General features: G+C 36.2%; 1 protein-coding gene across 1 annotated transcript; it reads right to left on the minus strand.

Moving 5' to 3' along the window:
• Positions 1 to 3,761: 3,761 nt before the first annotated feature.
• On the minus strand, positions 3,762 to 5,172 carry LOC124847728 (putative transcription factor At1g61730). Its single transcript, XM_047325281.2, has one exon. The coding sequence runs from the start codon at positions 5,080 to 5,082 to the stop codon at positions 3,943 to 3,945; it is 1,140 nt and encodes a 379-aa protein (XP_047181237.2). The 5' UTR covers positions 5,083 to 5,172; the 3' UTR covers positions 3,762 to 3,942.
• Positions 5,173 to 20,736: the final 15,564 nt, after the last annotated feature.

The raw sequence follows: 20,736 nt of genomic DNA on the forward strand, positions 1-20,736 counted from the left end.
CTAAATCAAAATGAAATCTTACGACATTTCTCCATGGCAAAATATATGAGACTTTCTAGAGCACATACATTTCACAAAGTTTTGGAGTCCAAATAAAGTCAAATTTCAACTAACAATTACTATTTACAACCGAAAGTAAACGTAAAAGAAAAAATAAACCCTAACTTTTACATAATTAAAAATAAAAAAACAAAAAAGAATTTTGTCCGTTAATGATGTTTTAGTCCATGTAAAATTGAAACTCATCCATTTTTCAACTTTGATACATTTTAATTTCTAAACTATATAAATCAACGAAGATAGTTTTCTTAATCTAATAACGCTAATTTTATTGAACATATTAAATAATGTTTTAGAGTTAGAACACGTCAAAATAATATAAACAATCCAGACGTCATTCTAAAATGTATTTGATAAGTAAAACAAAATTAATGCAATTGAGATAGAATAACTATATACATTAATTTTTAAAATTTAGAAACAAAAAATATATTAAAGATAGATTAGGAAATGAAAAAGATATTTAATATTTTATTAATGAATAAAAATATTTTATCTATTTAGATACATGAGTTGATGAGTTTGTATCCTTTCTCTTCCTTTTTTAGTAATTAACCAAGACTCATCTACTACTTCCGTATTTATGAGATACGTAAAATCTACAAGAAAAATTACTCAAATACGGGAAACAAATAGAGTTATAGTAACATTAAAAAAATGTGGACGTAGTAGACTCTTAAAATATAGAATTAACTATAAATAAAAATATCATTTTTATATAAATTTATATATGTGAACTATTAGAACTTAAAAAATATACATAAAAAAGTTGTTTGAATTCTTGTATAGATTTCAAATTCACATTGGTGTGTTGAGTTCATAAGAAGTAGGGGTGCGTATGGATTAAATCCAATTTAAATCTAAATTATATCTTTTAAGCAACTAATTTGAAATTTTGTAGATCCAAATCTAAATAATTGGATTGAAATTATATTTAAATATGTATTTTCAAAGAAAATAATTTAGATGTTTATAAATCAGTCTAGTATCAATTATAAAAAGATAATGATACTTTCATAACATTTTTTTGACAATATTTTAACATCATCTACGTGTCATTCTTTGATTGGTTCAAAATTACTTCACAATCAATAATAATAATAATAATAATAAACACCAATATAGACCAATCACAAAATGACACGTAAGTGTTAAAATTTGTTAAAAGAATGTTGTTAAAGTATCATTATCCATTATAAAATTGATAGGTTTTTTAATATCAGTTCTAAGAATAATTTTTACAGTGAAAATTTATTGAAATCTTCCAAATTTCACAAATATGCAATTAATTAATAATTTTTTTTAAAAAGTAAGTTTTTCATATTTAGCACATGTTTTCTGTAGACTTCTATATATGTTTGATACACGTCTTTCTTGATCCTGGGTGCACAAGAACAAAATGATATATTATTTAAAAGATTAATATTAAAACATGAAGATAAATTATTATACATACACACACACACATATATATATATATATATATATATATATATATATATATATATATATATAAATATATATATATATATATATATATATATTTTTTTTTTTTTTTTTTTTTTCTAAACAACAAAATAATTTAATAAGGTTTGCCCCTAACATTTTTTGTGTATGTTCCTTCTAGGAAAAGAAATATTATACACTTATACACTTATTAAGATTAGGAAAAGGAAAACTCCAAAACTCCCGCATTAACTCAGAAATATAACATGATTATGCTAGCTTATATGCAAACTTACTAATATTTATAATTTCATCTTTAAAAGGATCACATTAAAATAACTTTTATAATCCTAATTAATATATATTTAAATGAATTATATTTTTTATGTGAGTGTATCTATTATTACATTGAATAAAATTTCACCACTAGTAAACATATTTATTATCGTTAATTTTCAATTATATTTTATGTACAATTAAATTTGAAAAGATATACCTAATTTTAAAATCAACATCAAGTCAAATCATATAAATCAAAACTATTTTCTTATAGAAATATGGATTTCGACTTATCCAATTATTTGAATTAGAATCTATAAAAACTCAATCTAGCTTTTTTTAGAAAATACAGATTTAAATTTAGTTTCAATCCAATTTATTTCTAAACCCATTTTGTGAATTTTTTGCCTACAGAGTATTAGCTGAAGGGCAAGAGGGCAACAATAGAAAACACTCCTGAGCACAAAATTTAGAAAAACCGAAAATCAAAAGAGAAAAATTTCATAATGGCCGGCATTCCGTATATTAGTTACAAGGACACCTTGAATGATTTTATAATATAGAAAAACTTGTAATTGACATGGGATTGATCTTGTTTTGGGCATACCACTTAGTTCATTTCCAAAATACAGAACACTCTTGAACCTCTTGACAAAGGGAAGGAGTCACAAAAAGAAAAAAAGGTTATACAGAGCTACACGCAAAAAAAATAAAAAATAAAGCAAGGATAAACAGTAATGTCTGTTCCAAAACGGCAATAACTTCATTTACCACCTTCACTTGCTTTCAAAAGATCTGCAAGTTCAGATGATAGTCAATTCAAAATCATCCACAACAACGAATCAGTACATTATACTACTTTATATGGTCAACACTAGGGTTAAAAAAGTTCAAAACCAAGTTATTGATTTCTGTTGAGGGTTTGGGCTTTCAGCAAAACTAAAACGGAGGAGAATAATGTCTGGAAAAAGACTCATTAATCAAATGTTGTGAACTAGAAATAATGTCAACAGAGATGTACCAAAGTGTGACCTGCTTCCATCAGAGAAAAATAAGTGAATTTGAAAAGTCAGACCGTTGGATTCTGGAATTATCTACCTTAAAGGAAGGAGAATCAATTCCTTGGGGGATGGAGTGATGAACTTGCCTAACTAACATCTTCCTGAATGATTGCAAGAGAAGTTGTAAAAAGAGAAATAAAACAAATAACCAGAAGAGAAGTTCGATTCTTTCCTTTTTCTTCTTCTACTAGTAGCTATATAGTATTGAGGGGAGGTTAGTGACTTAAGAAAAAAATAAGGAGGCTAGCTAGTGACATTTAAACAAATATCAAGGAGGTTAATATGATCAGTCCAAGAGATTATGAGCAGAAAACTACACTTCGTAAAGAGCATATATGCATTAGCAATTTTAGAAGTATCACAACATAAATTGCACCTTTGAAGGATAAGCACCAAAGGAGCAGAGGCAAATTTGCATGACATTGCATTAGACAGTCAACACAAAAACAAAACGCTTCATTCCATCATCCCCATCCAAGCCTGGATGAGAATGAATGTTCCTGCCATGCCAAATTGCAAACCCAAACTGAACATACTGTCAACACTAGCACCACATATTCTCCATCAGAGTTAACAAAAGTTGCTACATGTTGCTAGAATTAAAAGAGGCTACGATCCCCGGTGCATGAAATGGCCTCCCATATAAACAGCAGGATCAAAGATTATAACAAAACCCTCCATGCACAATTAATCAGGACCACAAACTTACAAAATCAGACCAGTACTGCGTTTCGTGCAAGGTAGTTTGGTCTATTTGTTCAAATTTTTTATAAAGAAATATTCTTTAATAGCATAATCACTTATCAGCAAAATTTTACATATTGGGCTAAACTTGTTTTGAAAAAGCAAAAGTAATTTCCCGCTTTCTCTTCTTATGTAATAACATTTTTCAGCACAAACAAACAGACCCAGCAATAAAAACGGTAAATGTCTGTACTTTGGAGTTAGAGAGAACAGGCAATGGACTGTGCAGAAAGTTTTCACAACACTTAGCAAAAGAAGACTATGCCACATACACCAAAATTACAATAATCCACAAAAGGAATGATACATAGAGTACCAAAGGACCAATAAACGATACCTAACACAATGAATCCTAATTGTTGGATGACTGTAGGGCTTCAGATACCAACTTAATCTGCTCCCCAATCAGTAGAGAGCGATTCGCAAGCAGCTCCATCTCAGAATATTGCAACACTTTCCACCTTCTCTCCAATTCCTTCCTCTTGGATTCTCCAATCAAAGTAAGTCCTCTCTTCATCTCATCCTCATCCAGCTCTTTAAAACAAGAAATACTGCTGTAAAGCAAACTCACGTCACCACTTTCAGGCGCCGGCAACGCCAGCAGCGGCGCTGATGGCTGCGACGGAACTTTGTCCTCGGCTTTTGATTCCTTCTTTTGAGTCTTGGTAACGTATTTCGCAAGAGGCTTGGGCTTTTCCACCAGTCCGTTGGGCCATTCACCCCAAATCTTCTTGGATAATTCATACACGGCCCGGTCGTGAGGCCTCAACAACCGAGGCCAAATCCCTTTCTTCTTTTTCGCCTCACGAGTCTCGAACTTCTTCTTCATCCGTCGAATCTTCTCCTTCAGCTGATGGCTGGAAACCTCCACGTGGAGTGACTTCTTAATGAAGTTGTGGAAAGCGTCGACGTACCTATAAGGCTCTTGTCCGGTCTTTGAGATGAACTCAAGTATGCCCTTAAGAATGCCGAGCTCGTCTTCTTCGCTCCAGATCCTCTGGAACAACACCCTCGCTTGCCCGCCGGACTTCTTCCCGTCCTCCTCTGTCTCGTCGTTAGCAACGGAGGGAGAAGGAGCCTCAACTGGTTTCTTTTTCGCGCGTTTCTGCTCAGTTACGTGGGCGGGGCGCTTGGATCCCGGTTTCACCGGCGTGGAGGAACGCTGGGCTTGGACCTTGGGCTGGGGTAGGTCCGTGGGCTTGGGTTTGGGTTTGACTCGAGCTGGTTCCGAGTCAGTGTCGGGTTCGGATTCAGATGAGTAGGACTTGGGGTGAGGCTTGGAGGGATGGTTTATAGAAGCAGGGAGAGTGGAAAGTTTCTTCTCGTCTTCTTCTTCTGAAGAATCGTCTTCCTCCTCAGAGGAAGAAACCTGTGGTGCTGCTGCATGCTGTTGAGAAGAATGCGGTCGGTCATCATCTTCCTCAGATTCGGAGGAGGAAGCAGTTGAAGGATCTTCCACCGGTGCAGGGCGCTGCTTCGACTTCTTTGTCATGGTCGAAAATTTGGGAATTTAGGGTTAGCGGGGAGTGACAGTGAGAGAGAACTCAACACAGAAAAGTGGACAGGTTATACACACGGGAACAAGAGAACCAACACAAAACATATAATAAAATTAATTCTTTTTATAAATAATAAAAATAAGATTAAATATTATTATTTCTTTACCTAAAACTTTTTAGTTATTACTTCCTGGTTTTTCTTTGTTTTTGTTGTTTTATATCATTATTACATGTTCCATTTTCTTGTTTTTTTTTTTCATTTTTGTTCTACTTATTTTGCTTTCATTATTTATTTTACCGCTTTTGTGATTTTTTGGAATTTTGTTTTATGCAAATGATTTTACATTGCTTACTTCTTTTAAATGTTTGTCTATTTCTATGAGCTTATGAGTACTTTTATTTGAAACACTATATATCTAAAAATTTATTTTAGAACTAAATTAAATTAAATAAGAATAAATTGTTTTATATTAATTTAATTGAACATATTGATAAAAAGGTATAGATATATTACTTTTATTTATTGGGATATAAAATTTGCTTCCGCTCATAAAATAAATTTATTATAAATCACAAAGATAGTATCTGATAAGTTTGTTATTTTATGTATAATTATATTTTAATTTTATATATAACAATCCAATTATGGTATTTTATCCAAATTGTAATAAAAGATAATTTAGGTAGTTCTATAACATGAATATAAATAAAATCTACAAGGTAATGTATTATCATTTTACTATGAATTAAAATATCATAAGTATTTTAAAAAGACAGGAGTTGAGATCAAAACCTATACATTAAAATATAAGTTTAAGTTTTGACTATATAAAATTGGCTTAATACCAATTTTGGTTCCAATTTTTGTCAGTTTTATTCGAAATGGTCCTAATTTCTTTTTTACGTTCAATATAATCCTAAATATCGTAATTTGTGTCTAATTTAGTCCTTTTTGTAAACATCGTTTAAATAGTTAATAGTCAAATGTCCAATTGTGCAATCCGTAAATGACATGTCATTTAACTACTAGAGTGGACAATTTAAGGCGTAGTGAGGTGGATGTGGCCAATGAGGCCTTCTCATGTGTCAGCCCCTTACCCACCCAAAATTAGGGTTTTAGATTAGGGAAAGGGATCTCATACGCCTCTTCTCTGTTCTTCCTTGCGGTGCGAATTAGGGATGGATTTGCAGGTATGTGAAGAAGCTTGGTGGTGCTATGACTAGCGAGATGGTGGAGAGGTTGATGACGGTGATCATTGTGCTTGCACATGGTGTCGTGACATGGTTGCGATTGAATGGAGAAGATGAAGATGTTTTGATGGCGATGATTGGAGGCGCGATGTTGATGCTTCTCGCGTGATCGCAATTTTGTGTGCAGGTTTTGAACTGGTTTTGCGACTCTACAATTTTTTAGGGTTCGCATGGTGGTGGCGGCACTAAGGTCTTGCGGTGTTGATGGCGGCGACGACTTGAGGCATTGGTGGCAAGGTAGGCGTTGCTTGTGTTGCGAATAAGAAGTGGCTTATCATTGCTGTCGTTGGGTCGCGTTTCTGGGTTCTTCTCTGCAGGTGCGTGTTGATGGTGGTGAGGTAGTGTCGCGGCGGTGCTCCGCAATGAAGGGAGAGTGGTGGTGTATTTGGGCTTCATGGCGACGGGTCGAGTGGGGTTTGATGGTGGTGAGGTGTTGTCAACGTCAGCAGTTAAATGACATGTCATTAACTGATTGTAGAGTTGGACATTTGGTCGTTAACTATTTAAACGACATTTGCAAAAAAGACTAAATTAAACACAAATTACGATCTTTAGGATTACATTGAACGTAAAAAAAGTTACCATTTTGAATAAAGCTGACAAAATTTGGGACCAAAATTGGTATTAAGCCTATAAAATTTAACTGCATATCTTAGTTTCTCTCTCAAACCAGCTCAACTACTTCTCTATCACACTTACATTATCATTTGTTTACGTGGATTATTAAGATCTTGACAGACAAATAATAATATCATATGCTAAAATACATAAGTAAGCTATAGGAATTTAAAACTTAAAAGTTTTAAATAAAGGGATAACAATCTTATAAATTCATAAATTTGGTTATATACAAATAATGTCAAACAATCTATCATCCATATTCATGTTATCAAATTTTTAGGAATCATTTAATATATATTATTGATATAATCTCTAGAGGACTGATGTTTTGACTAACACTCAAAATTTGACATTTATCATTACTCAATCATTCTAGCTTACAAGAATTATAATTTATTATATGTTTGGGTTTTTCCAAATCCATAAAGTATGACAGAATGAATTCTATACTTGTCGAGCTCAACTTTCGTTGGAACAAGAACTTCCCTCGACTCTCACCTTTAACATTTTTCATCTATTTGATTCCAAAGGTTAATAGAGTCGGGATAATCTCAATTCAGTCCCTATCGTCAATACATCCAATACAAACCGCATGATAGTATATCCTCATTAGGAATAACTAACTCCAATATATTTTCACACAATTATCTGTCATCTATGTGGATTTAATATTATTATATCAAGCATAGTCCACAAAGGGCAGTACATACAAACATTCCAACATTGTCCGTTCTAAGGGCTCACTTGCAAGTGAGCACCCAACAATGTTATCCTAGCATGCAATGTTGAAGACCATTAAAGCTCATTGAAAAAGTGAGCACCCAACAATGTTATCCTAGCGTGCAATGTTGAAGACCATTGAAGCTCACTGAAATAGAACCACTCATAATGTAGACAATGCCTAATGTTACACACCTTTGAAGCTCATTATGAATTGGCGCCCAACGGTACAATGTGACGCCAAACGCTTTGATGCTTGGAACTCCCTAACCTAGTTTGTTTATGAGTCAATGCCTGATGTTCCCTGTTTGTCGCTTGACGCTACACTAGAAACCATCAAATGTAGGAAATTTGTGTTTTGTTCACTTGGGGGAGAGTGAGTGAATGGATTTGAGGGTGAATTAATTGTTGTTTATTTGAGTGGATTTAGAGGTAAATGAGAGTGGATTTGGGAGTAAAGTTTATGAGAATTAGTGTAGGATTTGATTGATGTGACAGATAAAAAAAATTTGTTTAATTGGTAAAAATTGAAGATTACCAAAATGCCCCTAGTTATTAATGTATAGAGCTGTCAAAATGGGTCACAACCCGCGGGCCAACCCGGCCCACCACGGGTTTGAGCCGAGTTGGGTTTGAAAAAATTGAATTTTTTTATGCAGGTCAGATTTTAACCCAGCTCATGCGGGTTGAACCTGTGGTGGGCCGAGTTGGCCCACCAACCCACCTACCTAATTTTATTTTATTAAAATTTAATTTTAATTTTATAAAAAAATATTTATTATTTTGGTTTTGCTTGAAAAAATTATTTAAGTTCCTTATTTTCAAAATTAATTAAACACCCATGTTCGGAATGAAATTTGGGAGTGAAATGTGTTTATATTTGAATTATAGAATGTTTGTAATTTTTTTTATTTAACAAAAATTGTAACAAGTGAGCCAGTGAGCCAACCCGTTTACCCACCAACCTGTGGTAGGTCGGGCCGGGTTCGAATTTTTCTGGGTTGGTAATAAATGAGCCAGGTTGGGTTAGCTCACTAAGTGACCAACCCGTGGTGGGTCGGGTCGGGCTGGGTGACCCGTTTTGACAGCTCTATTAATGTAATATAAAATGATAATTGTTAATGTTATATTTAATTGTAAAATAGTTTATAAAGAATAAAAGATTAACATTAATTATTAAAATTAATTTTAAAAATGTAAATAAATTATAATTTAGTAAAATGAAATTATTTTAAAATTTAATATTTTTTGTAATATAATTTACTACCAAGTATTTGATAATAGTTAATATTATATATAATTGTAGAAATTATTATAAGAAAAAAAGAAAAATAAAAAATAATTTTTAAGATGAAGATAAATTGTATTATTATTATTATTATTATTATTATTATTATTATTATTATTATTATTGACATGTGGGACCCACTTTGATGGGAAGAAAGAGAAAACTGAGGAGAGCTTTTGCATAGTTTATGTTTAAGAGAAAGAGAACCTATTTCTTTCATTTTTCAAGGAAATAGAATGTGCATAGGAACATTTTTCTTTTATTTTTCATAGGGAAAACACTTCTTTTAGTAGTGCTTCCATTACAGTGAATGTGCAGGCTTCTAGCAGTGCTTCCATTACAACGCGCACCACCTCCATAAACTCCTTCACGTTGAGATAAACGTCAACCACCTTGACAAAGTGTTCTCCCTGTTCAAAGTTGCATCAGATCCACCATAAATCCACCATAAATCCACCACAAACAACCTGCTGAATGGACTCTCGCTACCATTAACAACGTCTCTCACCGCTGCACAAGGTCATCATCAAGCTTTCAAAGCCCATGTAACACAATCCAAACTTGTGGAATGGGTTAACCCGTTGCTGGAACTGAATACGGTCTTCTTGGAATCGAATACGTAACTCTGAAACTGAAGAGGATGTAGTCAAATACATTCTCTCTATAATTGAATACAAGTGCTTTGTTCTTTGTTGGAATCGAATACACTGCTTGCGGAATCAAATACAGTTGCTTTGTATTATGTCACATGGCTTGGAATTGAATAAACTTTCCTGGAATTGATTCCAGCTGCACTCGAGGTCTGCGCATGAGAAGTAAATACTTCAACATTTATCAAGTAAATATCTTAATATAGCAGCGTAATTTCCTCATTTCATCGTGAATCGCACAAATCCGAGCATTTTGCGAATATACAAAAACTTCATCCATTCCTCAAATCCACGGTCTCACTCGCTCTTAAATCAACACAAATGAACGTCCTAATCTTCGCATATCAGCGTGAATAGGAGCATCCACGCAAATGAACACACGCTTATAGTTTACTCAAAGTGTTCCACTTTTGGTACTGATCACTATTTTAAAAGATTTGTAATTGGCTTAAAAACTTAATAAAAGGTTACCATTATGGGCTAATTGATTAAACCTCAATGTCCTCACACAACTTTTATCAATTTATTCAATTCCACATATACACACACAAACACCCCCTCCCCTCTCTCATACATACACGCACACACCCATGTTAAGACAAAATCGTCTACACGTCCAAACGCTCTCATGTTTTGAAGTTTAATCAAATAACATTAAACGAGGTGAGAAGCTAAAAATACCCAAGCCCAAAGAATTGGATAGATAGAAACACAAACGCTAGATAAAAGATTCCCAAATCATCCATCAACATAGAAAAGCCTTAGGAAAACAAGTAGGATAAAAGCCTCCAGACACAATGTTAAATGACTCACAAGTCAAAGCGTGGAAAGAGAGTTATGATAAACACATAAGCTATCTGTACCTAAGGGTATTTAGTTAAACTCTCAAGATGCAAAAAGGTGTCGAGACAATGTCTCTGACCAAACCCTCTATAAGCCTAAAAAAGATTAAGAAAGAAAGAAACATACTAAACCCTCAAGCCCTAAAAGGCAATATTCCAAAAAGCACGTATATCAGCTTAGACGATACCATAAGCTAAAATATTTACTTATTACCCTTAATCCTTTTAATAATTAAATAATGGTATGAGTACTCATGCAATCATCCACATCAGCATAGTACTTAATTCCCTCAATCGTTTTAATAATTTATGGTAAGAATACTCATGCGATCGTCTGCATCAGCCTAGTGTTTATTACCCTTAATCCTTTTGTCGCAACCGGAATCGCGACGGGACGACGATCCAAAAAGAAACGGGTTTTGAAAAGAGATTTTGGAGTCGCCACCATAGTTTATTTTGGAAAACTACGGAAAAACCATAAAATGATAAGACACAGTCCGTAAAAACCAGATTCTGGGTTCGGGAGTCGGTTACGTGTAGGGAAGGTATTAGCACCCTACAACGCCTGCCCTAAGGCAGTACCTTTAACTAAATACGCGAATTTGATGTGGTTTTCAAAATGTTTAACTATCCCTAAAACAAAATTCTAAATAAACAAAATACATTTTTTAGTTTTTGGGCCCGACAAGGATTGACCTTGCTCCTACGTATTCTCATTCAAAATGAGAAATCAGGGTTACGTAGTTCTTTTGGAAACTATATTGAAAATTTTGATTAAGAAATTGTTTGAGAATTTGGTTTGGAAATGATTTTGTATTTTTGGGAAATGAACCTGACAAGGACTGGCCTTGCTCCTACGTATCTCCATTTTTGATGGAGAATCAAGGATCACGTAGTTCTGGCTGAGAGATTGTTTGCTATTTGAAAAAGCAGATGTTTTCTTTAATTTTTTCAAGATTTTATATAATTTTTGATATTTTCGAGAAAAAAGAAAGTAATGAATACTAGGCCGACGCGGACGGTCACACGAGTACTCATACCTTTAGAATGATATTTAAAAATTTTTAATCATTTTTTAAAAGAGAAATAATGATATTAAGCACTAGGACGATGCGAACGATCACACGAGTACTTATACCGTTATCTACTTATTTAGGAAAACTTAAGAGTATTGAGTGCTAGGCTGATGCGGACGATCGCACGAGCACTCATACCCTCGTTTAATATTACATAAATAAGAGAGAAAGGTATTGAACACTAGGACGATGCGAGCGATCACACGAGTGTTCAACCTTTAAAACATATTTTTGAAATTTTATTTAATAAGAAGAAAAGGTTTTTAGCACAAGGACGACGCGAGCGGTCACACGTGTGCTTAACCTTCAAAACGTATACTTTTTGTAAATTTATTTAAGGAAGAAGAAGAGGTTTTTAGCACAAGGACGACGCGAGCGGTCACACGTGTGCTTAAACCTTTAAAACATATTTTTGAAATTTTATTTAAGAAAAGAAGAAAAGGTTTTTAGCACAAGGACGACGCGAGCGGTCACACGTGTGCTTAAACCTTTAAAACATTTTTGTAATTTTTTATTATTATTTTTATTATCGTCATTTTCGTGTTTAAAGTGCAGCAAATAAACTAAAATGAAAATAAAAGACAAGATCTAGGAGTGGGGTTATCATACAAGGGGTTACATACAGTAAAAACTAATAACCAAACAAATACTAATAAAAATAAAAGAACAAAAGCATAAAAATAAAGCAAGAGAACAACCCAATAAGAATAGGGGTGCAGAGATAAAAAACCAGGAGTGCAACTCGAGATTTCTTATCCAGGTCCCAAGATAGGGGTGCAGCAGTAAAGTTGGAGGTGCATCCTGAAATAATGTGCTCAAGCCCAATTCTTGTTTTTTATTTTTGTTTGCAGAAACAAACTGGGCTTCGACCCAAATGAAAAGGGGTGCGAATGGAGCTGCACGTGTGGCAGGAAGAGATGGGAAGCAAACCGCACCAGCCCAAGGCCTCTTAACCCTAATCAGAAACCCATTAGGGGTTCCTCCAACTTCATTTCATTTGTGTAGGCAGCCCTGAGACCCAGGGTCATCTCCTCTGAAGGAAAGAAAACAGAGACGCTCATCTCTGCCACCCACGGCCATGACTCAGCCTCCCCACAAACCGGCCACCGCTAGCCGCGGTTCGCGGCGTCGTCAACGACGACAGACGCCACCGGAGCCATCGCCGACCACTACACCACGTTCCCCTTCTTCTTCTTCTCTTCGCGCGTGAGGGAAAAGCGCTCCCATTCATCGCCGAACACCGCTTCCTCCGAAACCAGCCACTGCGCCACCGAAACCAGCCACCGCGCCACCACCTCTTCCAGTCTTGGCGTCGGCGGCAACCCCAAGCGCCACCGGAACCGTCTCCAGCCGCGGCGCCTCTCTCTCGTCCCTCTTTCTCGTCTTCGCCTGCAATGGGGAAATCCCCTTCCCCTTCATTTTTCACACAACACTGCCACCAACCGAACTCCGACAGTTACCCCCCTTCATTTGAACTTAGAACTTGCAGCCGACGATTATTCCCATACCCCTCTGATATCCATTTTCTGTTTTGGGTGCTGGAATGAATTTATGTGATGGGAAACATGGTTGAGGTTAGGAACCGAGTGAGTTCTTTTCTGTTTTTCAGGTACAAGATGGGGGAAGAATGGAAAATGATGAAGAAGGTGTTTCTCTGTTCTAGTGAAAGAGGAATCAATTTGTGTGTGTGAGAAAAAATGAAGATGGCTTTGCGTGTGTTTTTTTTTTATTTTGAAAGATAAAGTCGAAGCTGGATGGGAGAATAAGGTTCTGTTGAGTGAATGGAGGAATAGAAATTTTGTGTGTGCCCGTGATGGTGAATGGGAGTTGTAGCAGGGGATGGAGATGATGACAGGTATTGGAGATGATTACGGGTATTAAGTGTTGGAGATGAAAATGAAAGATGAAGGGGATGAAGATGGTGATGGCCGTTGGTGAGACAAAGGTTGGAGTGGGCAGAGGCTAGGAAAAATGAGGGAATGATGATGAAGGTTGGGGTGGTTACGGGTGTGTGTAGAGCATAGGGGTGGTTACGGATGTGTGTAGAGCATAGGGGTGGTTACGGATGCCCAAAAAGGATCAAAAACCCCTGATAATATAAAATGAAATGATATATAGTAAAATAAAATTAAGAAGATAAAATGAAGTAAAATAACTTAATAATAGTAAAATAAAATAAAATAACCAAGAAAGACAAAAAGGATAAAATAATAAAATATAATAAAGTGAACTAAAGAAATAAAATAACATAACAAATAAAATAAAAATAAAAATAAAAATAAAAATAAGGAAAATAGAAATAAGGCAGAATAAAAAGAGAGTCGTTATTTAGTCAATCCGGACGAAATTGGGTGTTGACAGCTGCCCCTCTTTACTTAGCTATTACTGGATAATATGAAAAGTTGATATTTTTGTATTATCAGAGTAAAAGCTAAGTAAAGAAAGAAACACTAATTTCGTCTGGATTTCCAAAAGAGAAAGATGAAAGAATAGAAAACTAAAACCTGGATTTGACCATTGCCTCGCAGAGGGCCAAACTCACAGAACAGAAATTTAAAACCGACCATTGCCATGTAGAGGGCCGATAACAGAAAACTAAAACCTGGATTTGACCATTGCCTCGCAGAGGGCCAAACTCACAGAACAGAAATTTAAATCCGACCATTGCCATGCAGAGGGTCGATAACAGAAAACTAAAACCTGGATTTGACCACTGCCTCGCAGAGGGCCAAACTCACAGAGCAGAAAATTAAATCCGACCATTGTCATGCAGAGGGCCGATAACAGAAAACTAAAACCTGGATTTGACCATTGCCTCGCAGAGGGCCAAACTCACAGAGCAGAAAATTAAATCCGACCATTGCCATGCAGAGGGCCGATAACAGAAAACTAAAACCTGGATTTGACCATTGCCTCGCAGAGGGCCAAACTCACAGAGCAGAAAATTAAATCCGACCATTGCCATGCAGAGGGCCGATAATAGAAAACTAAAACCTGGATTTTACCATTGCCTCGCAGAGGGCCAAACTCACAGAGCAGAAAATTAAATCCGACCATTGCCATGTAGAGGGCCGATAACAGAAAACTAAAACCTGGATTTGACCATTGCCTCGCAGAGGGCCAAACTCACAGAGCAGAAAATTAAATCCGACCATTGCCATGCAGAGGGCCGATAGAAAAAACTTGAGTTTAGAGTGCCAGGCGAAACTGGGCTTGGTGGGCTAGTGAAACTGGGCTTTCAAATTTTGGAATTCTTGAAATTTGTAATTTTGTGAAATGGTTTTTTTTTTTTTTTTTTTTTTTTGAAATTTTGACAGAAATTTGATTTTTGAAAAGGCATCAGTGACCATTCGCTAAAGAGAATGTCCTGACATGAGGATATGGGAAACAAGGCGTAAAAACCATTGTAGAATACTGAACAGGGTGTAAAGATGTGTATTAAAACCCCAAATGAGAGAAAAAATTATCAACAAGAAACAACATGACTTGAAGATAAGACCATAATGTTATTCTTTTTGTATTTTTGAAGAAGGATTTGACAACCATTCATATGAATGAAGAGAGTTTTGATCTGAAAGAATTTCTTTTGATGTATGCACACATATGGAAAACATTTGCTTTGTTTTGTGTTTCATCTAATTTTTTTTTTTTTTGCTTAAGTCATTCATCTTACTTGCAATCATCATCAAACTGATCTTTATTTTCAATGTTTTGTGAAATTGAGGAATGTCATACATTCGAGGTCTAATGTTTGATATGATTACATTCTGACTTTTTCTTTCGAGACATCGACGCACACATGCTTGAATTTACTGGCAAGTGAAGGATGTGAGCTATTTAAAATGGTTTGGAGAAGTCTGGGACAGCCACATAAGCACATCATTCCTTATACATTGCTTAAAGGAAACGAGACACCCAAAAGTTGCCCCAGTTTGGTGTTTGGGAAAATGAGCATTGGGTTTGGATTCATGATAGTTCAGGTGAAACCCGCAAAGCTGTTTCAGTCTAGGATTATGTGTCAATGAGTTGCAAGGCGAAGAATTCGTGTGATATTCACAAATCTGCACCAGTTTTTCGGGTATGGGTTCTTACCTGGAAGAGGTAGTGGGCATGAAAAGGATAAGCTAAAAGGGTGCCCCCAATTGGTCTGATTTGCTTTTGCATGCTTTTGCTTAGTTGGCAAAGAGATCCCTTATTCCTGAGACATTACTTTTTTTTTCTTTTTTTTTTTTCGTTTTCAAAGTTTTTGTTTTTGTTTTTGTTTTTTTTGTTTTTATTTTTTTGTTCTTCTTTTTTTTTTTTTTGACACATTGCAAGTCATTTTGTATTATCGCAAAATTAAGTTTTATGAAAATTTGAGCAAACATTATTCAATCTGCGTGGGCTTTATTAGGCTTGTAATGTGGCTAGGGCTAGAAGGTATCGAAAGAAAGGGTTAAAGGCCCAAATGAATGCTTATCGGATACATTTTTTGAAGCAAGGGTTGTCATCTGGCATTGTGTCAACTATTTGACCTTTTGAGCACTTTGCTTTTCTTGAACTCCATTTTTATTTTTTCATCATCACTTTGTGATTTTTTTGTTTTTTATTGTTGTTTTTTTTTTGTTTACCCTTTTGAAGGATTCTCTTCCGTTTGATCATTGAGCGCTCTTCAACTGCTTCCTAAGTTGACTCATACTGATGACAACCCTTGCTTGGGAATAATTTTGAAAAAGGATTTATTTTTGGCTCAAAACAGGGTGACAATGGATCTATTTTGTTTTTTTTTTTTTTGGTAAAGAAAAGATGGCCACACATCATTTCAAATTCTGATTGCTTTCTTTTCAAAAGATTAATTCTACGACTAGATGACCTCAACATGAGTGATTTTTCCCTTTCCTTTCCTTTCTAGACTGTCCTCTCGGGTTTTCAATCTAGTGGACTTATTCTCTTTTTGAAAGTTCCTCTGTTTGTCTCAATGGATTCAGGGATCACCCAACTAGCGCAAGCAAGGAAATTTTGGCCAGGCCAATCTGCCCCAGTGTAAAGGCTTACATCATTACTAAGGGCAGTGACAGTGTTTGTTGGGGAACATCCTTTATTTTGGAACAGTGAAGGGTGAAGGTTTTCAAGCAAAATGCGCACAAACGTCTCGAGAGAAAGTGTCAAATTGTTATTTTTTTATTAAACACTTGACCTTAGAAAAACTTGACATCCCAATTTTCCTTTTGATTATTCATCATTTTTCTTTTGCTCTTTTCTATTTTCGAAAAACAAAAGTTTGACGATTTGCAAGAAAGATAAGTGACTCAAGATTGACTTCATTTCATTTTTTTTCAATTTTGTTTTCCTTTTTTCCACGATACCCTTTCAGGACTCGATTTCCAGCACTACTTGGAGAAACCCTGTGGTGAATGCTCGCATCCAAAGTCATGGATGAAGACGTGATACCGATGAGCATACTTCCCAGTAGCAAGACACTCCACAACATCAAATTCACTTGTATAATGACTTATGATTTCTTGTGTGATCTTAAAGCCCACTTCGTTTCTTCATGGCACTTGTAGAGGCATTCTCAAGCCTTGCCTCAGTGTCTGGGTTAACTTTCTTCACACTTTAATCATCTTGAATGAACCAAAGTTTGCCTTTACGCTTGAACAACCAGCACTTTTGGTGGAATGACAGATAGCCACTCCATGGTAATTACCTTTTGCATCACGAGTCTTTAGGTATTGAGGCTTTAAAGGTTTCATGTAACAAGTAGAGACCGAGCCTTGTCATGCAGGAGACTTGGAAGAAATGTTGCATAAGTCATATGGATAGTATTGAAACTCATAATCCCTTTGTCTTGATCAACATGTTTGCCTAACAGTTTGGTGGGAAGTTGAGTTTGGGTCGAGTCCAATTTTGTCTCAAAGCAGTTTCAAAGGGTAGGCCAACGGTATTTGAGCAGTGGGATGTGATTGAGCTCTTTCTTCTCTTCTTATTCCAGGCTTAGACCAGACTTGTTCACATTTGTTGTCATAGTAGAACCTTGTGCGACCTTTTCAGTCTTCACACCAATTTAAAATCTTTCTTGGATTATCACCAAGTTTGAGGAGTTTAGGGAAACACTGCTCATCATGGTCTCACAGAAGGATGATTGCAGAGTATTTAGGAATGTGGTAACCATTTCCCTGTCACTCTCATGAAACTTCATTTGAGCAACAGTCTCTTTCCACCTTTGGCATATTCTTTGAACAATTTGGACTCCTTCATTAAGGTCTGCAGTTGTAATCAATCCAGTGCCCCATCCCTGATATATTTGTACTACCTCAAGAAAGCATCTACCAAATCCTCCCAAGACCGGATGCACGACGGTTCAAGGTGAGTGCCCCAGTTTGGTGTCATGCCAACCAAATTATCTTGGGAAAAATGAATTAGCAACTTTCATCACATGCATGAACAACCATTTCCTTCCCATATGTCATGAGATGGGTCTTAAGACAAGTGGTATCTCATTTTCATCTATACTTTGGGAGGTATCACCACATCTGGGACTAAGCATAGCCCTACAACATTTTCAAACTTAAGGCTTCCTCCAACTTCTATGGCTCTCACGCTTTTCGCAAACATTTCAAATTTATGTCTGTCAGCCTCAACATCCATTGGCGTAATGACACGAGGAGCAGATTTCAACTCGGGTTCCTTCGTCATTGTCTTACTCACAAGGCGTGGTTGAATCATTTCTGCAGGGACCATGAAAGTGGTTGCCCTAAGCTTGTTTCTTCCTTCAACTGCGTTATATTCTGCCTTTTGAATGCAAAGTTGTCCCGAGTCCACTCCCAAGGGTGTAATGTAATTCTAGGGGAGACCATAAGGAGGGAAAGTTTGTGCTCTTGGAACTCTTTGTTGTGCTCGTGATGAGCGCGAATCTACAAGGCTTTGCAAGGCATTCAGAAGCTCTAGAATTCAACTCATTTGCTCATTCAATTGTTGGACACCTACTTTCATCCCTTCTTGAACTTCTCCTTGGTTCTCCAAGATTTGATAAACTGTTCGAGTCCTTTAGGGTATCTTGGCTGTTTAGCCGTATTTTTAAGTTTTTTTTTATTAGATGAAACAAATTAAGAAAATGAAAAGAAAAAGAAGATACAATGTAGTTCAAATACTCTAGTCGGAAATTATAAGGTTATGAGAATATTGCCCCGGTATAGTTTGGAAATTAACATGAAACAGAGTCAATAGGGTGTGGCTCATTATTCAGAAGTTCCGAAAAAGTAAGTCATAGGCAGTCTTGGTCAACTGACTCGAGCCTCATCCATCAGATTCTTCATTTCTCCGATCAGTTTCTAGTAATGATTGAAGAAAGTTTCAATCCCCTTAGGCGGGTTAAAGATCGGCATTGCAGACTCAACATTAGTTAATAACTTTAGAACACCTTCAATGGCTTCACTGACGAGGGAAGCTAGTTATGAGAGACTTATCCTCCAATTCGCCCTTGTTCAACAATATGCTTCTTCATATGAATTACAAATTCTTGATGCCTCTTTTCTTAGCTCGATGACATTTCTTCTCTAGTTTTCCCACTGCTGCTTTCACACGCTACTCAGCAGTGTGAAATTACTTTTCACAATTTGGGTCTGGAGAAATTACATTGAATGACAACTTGATTGTCTTAACCCTCTCTGTGATCTATTGGCTAAGGGAACCTTCATCAAAACTCCATGATCTTGGGCCTTTCCTCGAAGCGAACAACATTTCCCCCAAGCTTCCTTAACTTGATGGAGCATTTCAGCAAATATCCATTTCTCATATGATCTGCCGTGTGGCAAGAGATGCAGGCGTGGGCGATCCTCTCAACAGATACCCAGAATTGTTTTTGTGCTGACGCATAGGATTATAATTAATACAACATCGGATACCCATGAGGGGGACATCAGGATAACTCCCGCAATGGTGTATGATACACGATCTTTGTTGTTAAGAAAACACGCCATTTAAATTTTCTTTATAAGCTTGCGCAGAGCTACACCCATTCATTTGCCCCTTCAATTTCTGGTTTACATTGTAGTAACTCCTCCACAAGACCTGAAGCATTCAAGGCTCCCTTACTCATGCGAGAGATGAATCACAGATACAACATTGGTAGACAATGTAACATCTTCCTTCTCCTTGGCTCACAGCATTGACTAAAGGGTCCCATAAGATTTGGCTAGGACGATAGAATCGGCGTCACAGAGCGAACTTTGTATCCCGCAAATGCATTCGTGGCAGCACAGTCGATCAACTCCATGGTATTAGGAAAGAGAAAGACACCATAGTGGATAAAAGCTAGTACATTCATGAATGTTTCCCACTTTTCCTCCTTGGTCAATCAATGCAAGAACCACTCTAGGCATCCTTGAGTAAGGCCCCTTGTTGTAAATATGAATTCACTCTCCAACTTCAAGGTTGTATTTTTATGATTCTTGCTAGCTGCAAGATAGAGGTATTCTGTCCAAGGTATTTGTATGGAGCTTTGCCCTTGAGAAGTAATTCTAAGATTTGCTCAAGTTCTCCCATCATAGGCACCAATTGGAAATCCCGAAAAGTGAAACATCTTAGTGGTGGATCATAGTACTGGGCTAAAACAGCAATGGCCGATGTTTGAACTTCAACCTCTAACATGCTCAACAAATTCCCCTACTCCTTCCTGAATGCATCCTTTTTGTTGTCTTCATTTTCTTCAGCTGCTCTCTCAAGCCATCCATATTACCCTCCTTTACTTCAATGGCTAACCTTTCCCTTAAACTGTCTAAACTTGAACCCCCCTTGACTTCATATCTCATGTTAATTTCCATTTTATCTCAAAGGCTTAGTCACAAATTTATAATTTCCTGACTAGAACCAGTGACAAGACCATAAAAATGCATGAGAAAAAGAAAGAAAAGAAAAAGGTGTATAAAAAGGTATAAAGATATGTATAAGGTGCCTGATTTTATTAAGAAACAATGAGGATTATAAGGCTGCACACATCTCCCTTTGTGCCCTAGATAAGGTTCAACGCTTCGGATTCGAGGTCAACCATATGCAATCTCACCAGGATGGTTCCCTAAACTTAAAGGTCGACGGTCACTAGAGCTATGGCCCCCTTCATAGCATCTCCACAACAGTCGAGTAATAAACTAGGTGTGAAGACACAAATGAAGAGAACAAACTCTAGCTGGGGTTCTCACGATAGCCAAACAGGAAGTACATC

This window comes from Vigna umbellata, chromosome 4 (genome assembly GCF_029865625.1).
Source record: "Vigna umbellata cultivar VRB3 chromosome 4, Vumbellata_1.0, whole genome shotgun sequence".
Taxonomy (NCBI): domain Eukaryota; kingdom Viridiplantae; phylum Streptophyta; class Magnoliopsida; order Fabales; family Fabaceae; genus Vigna; species Vigna umbellata.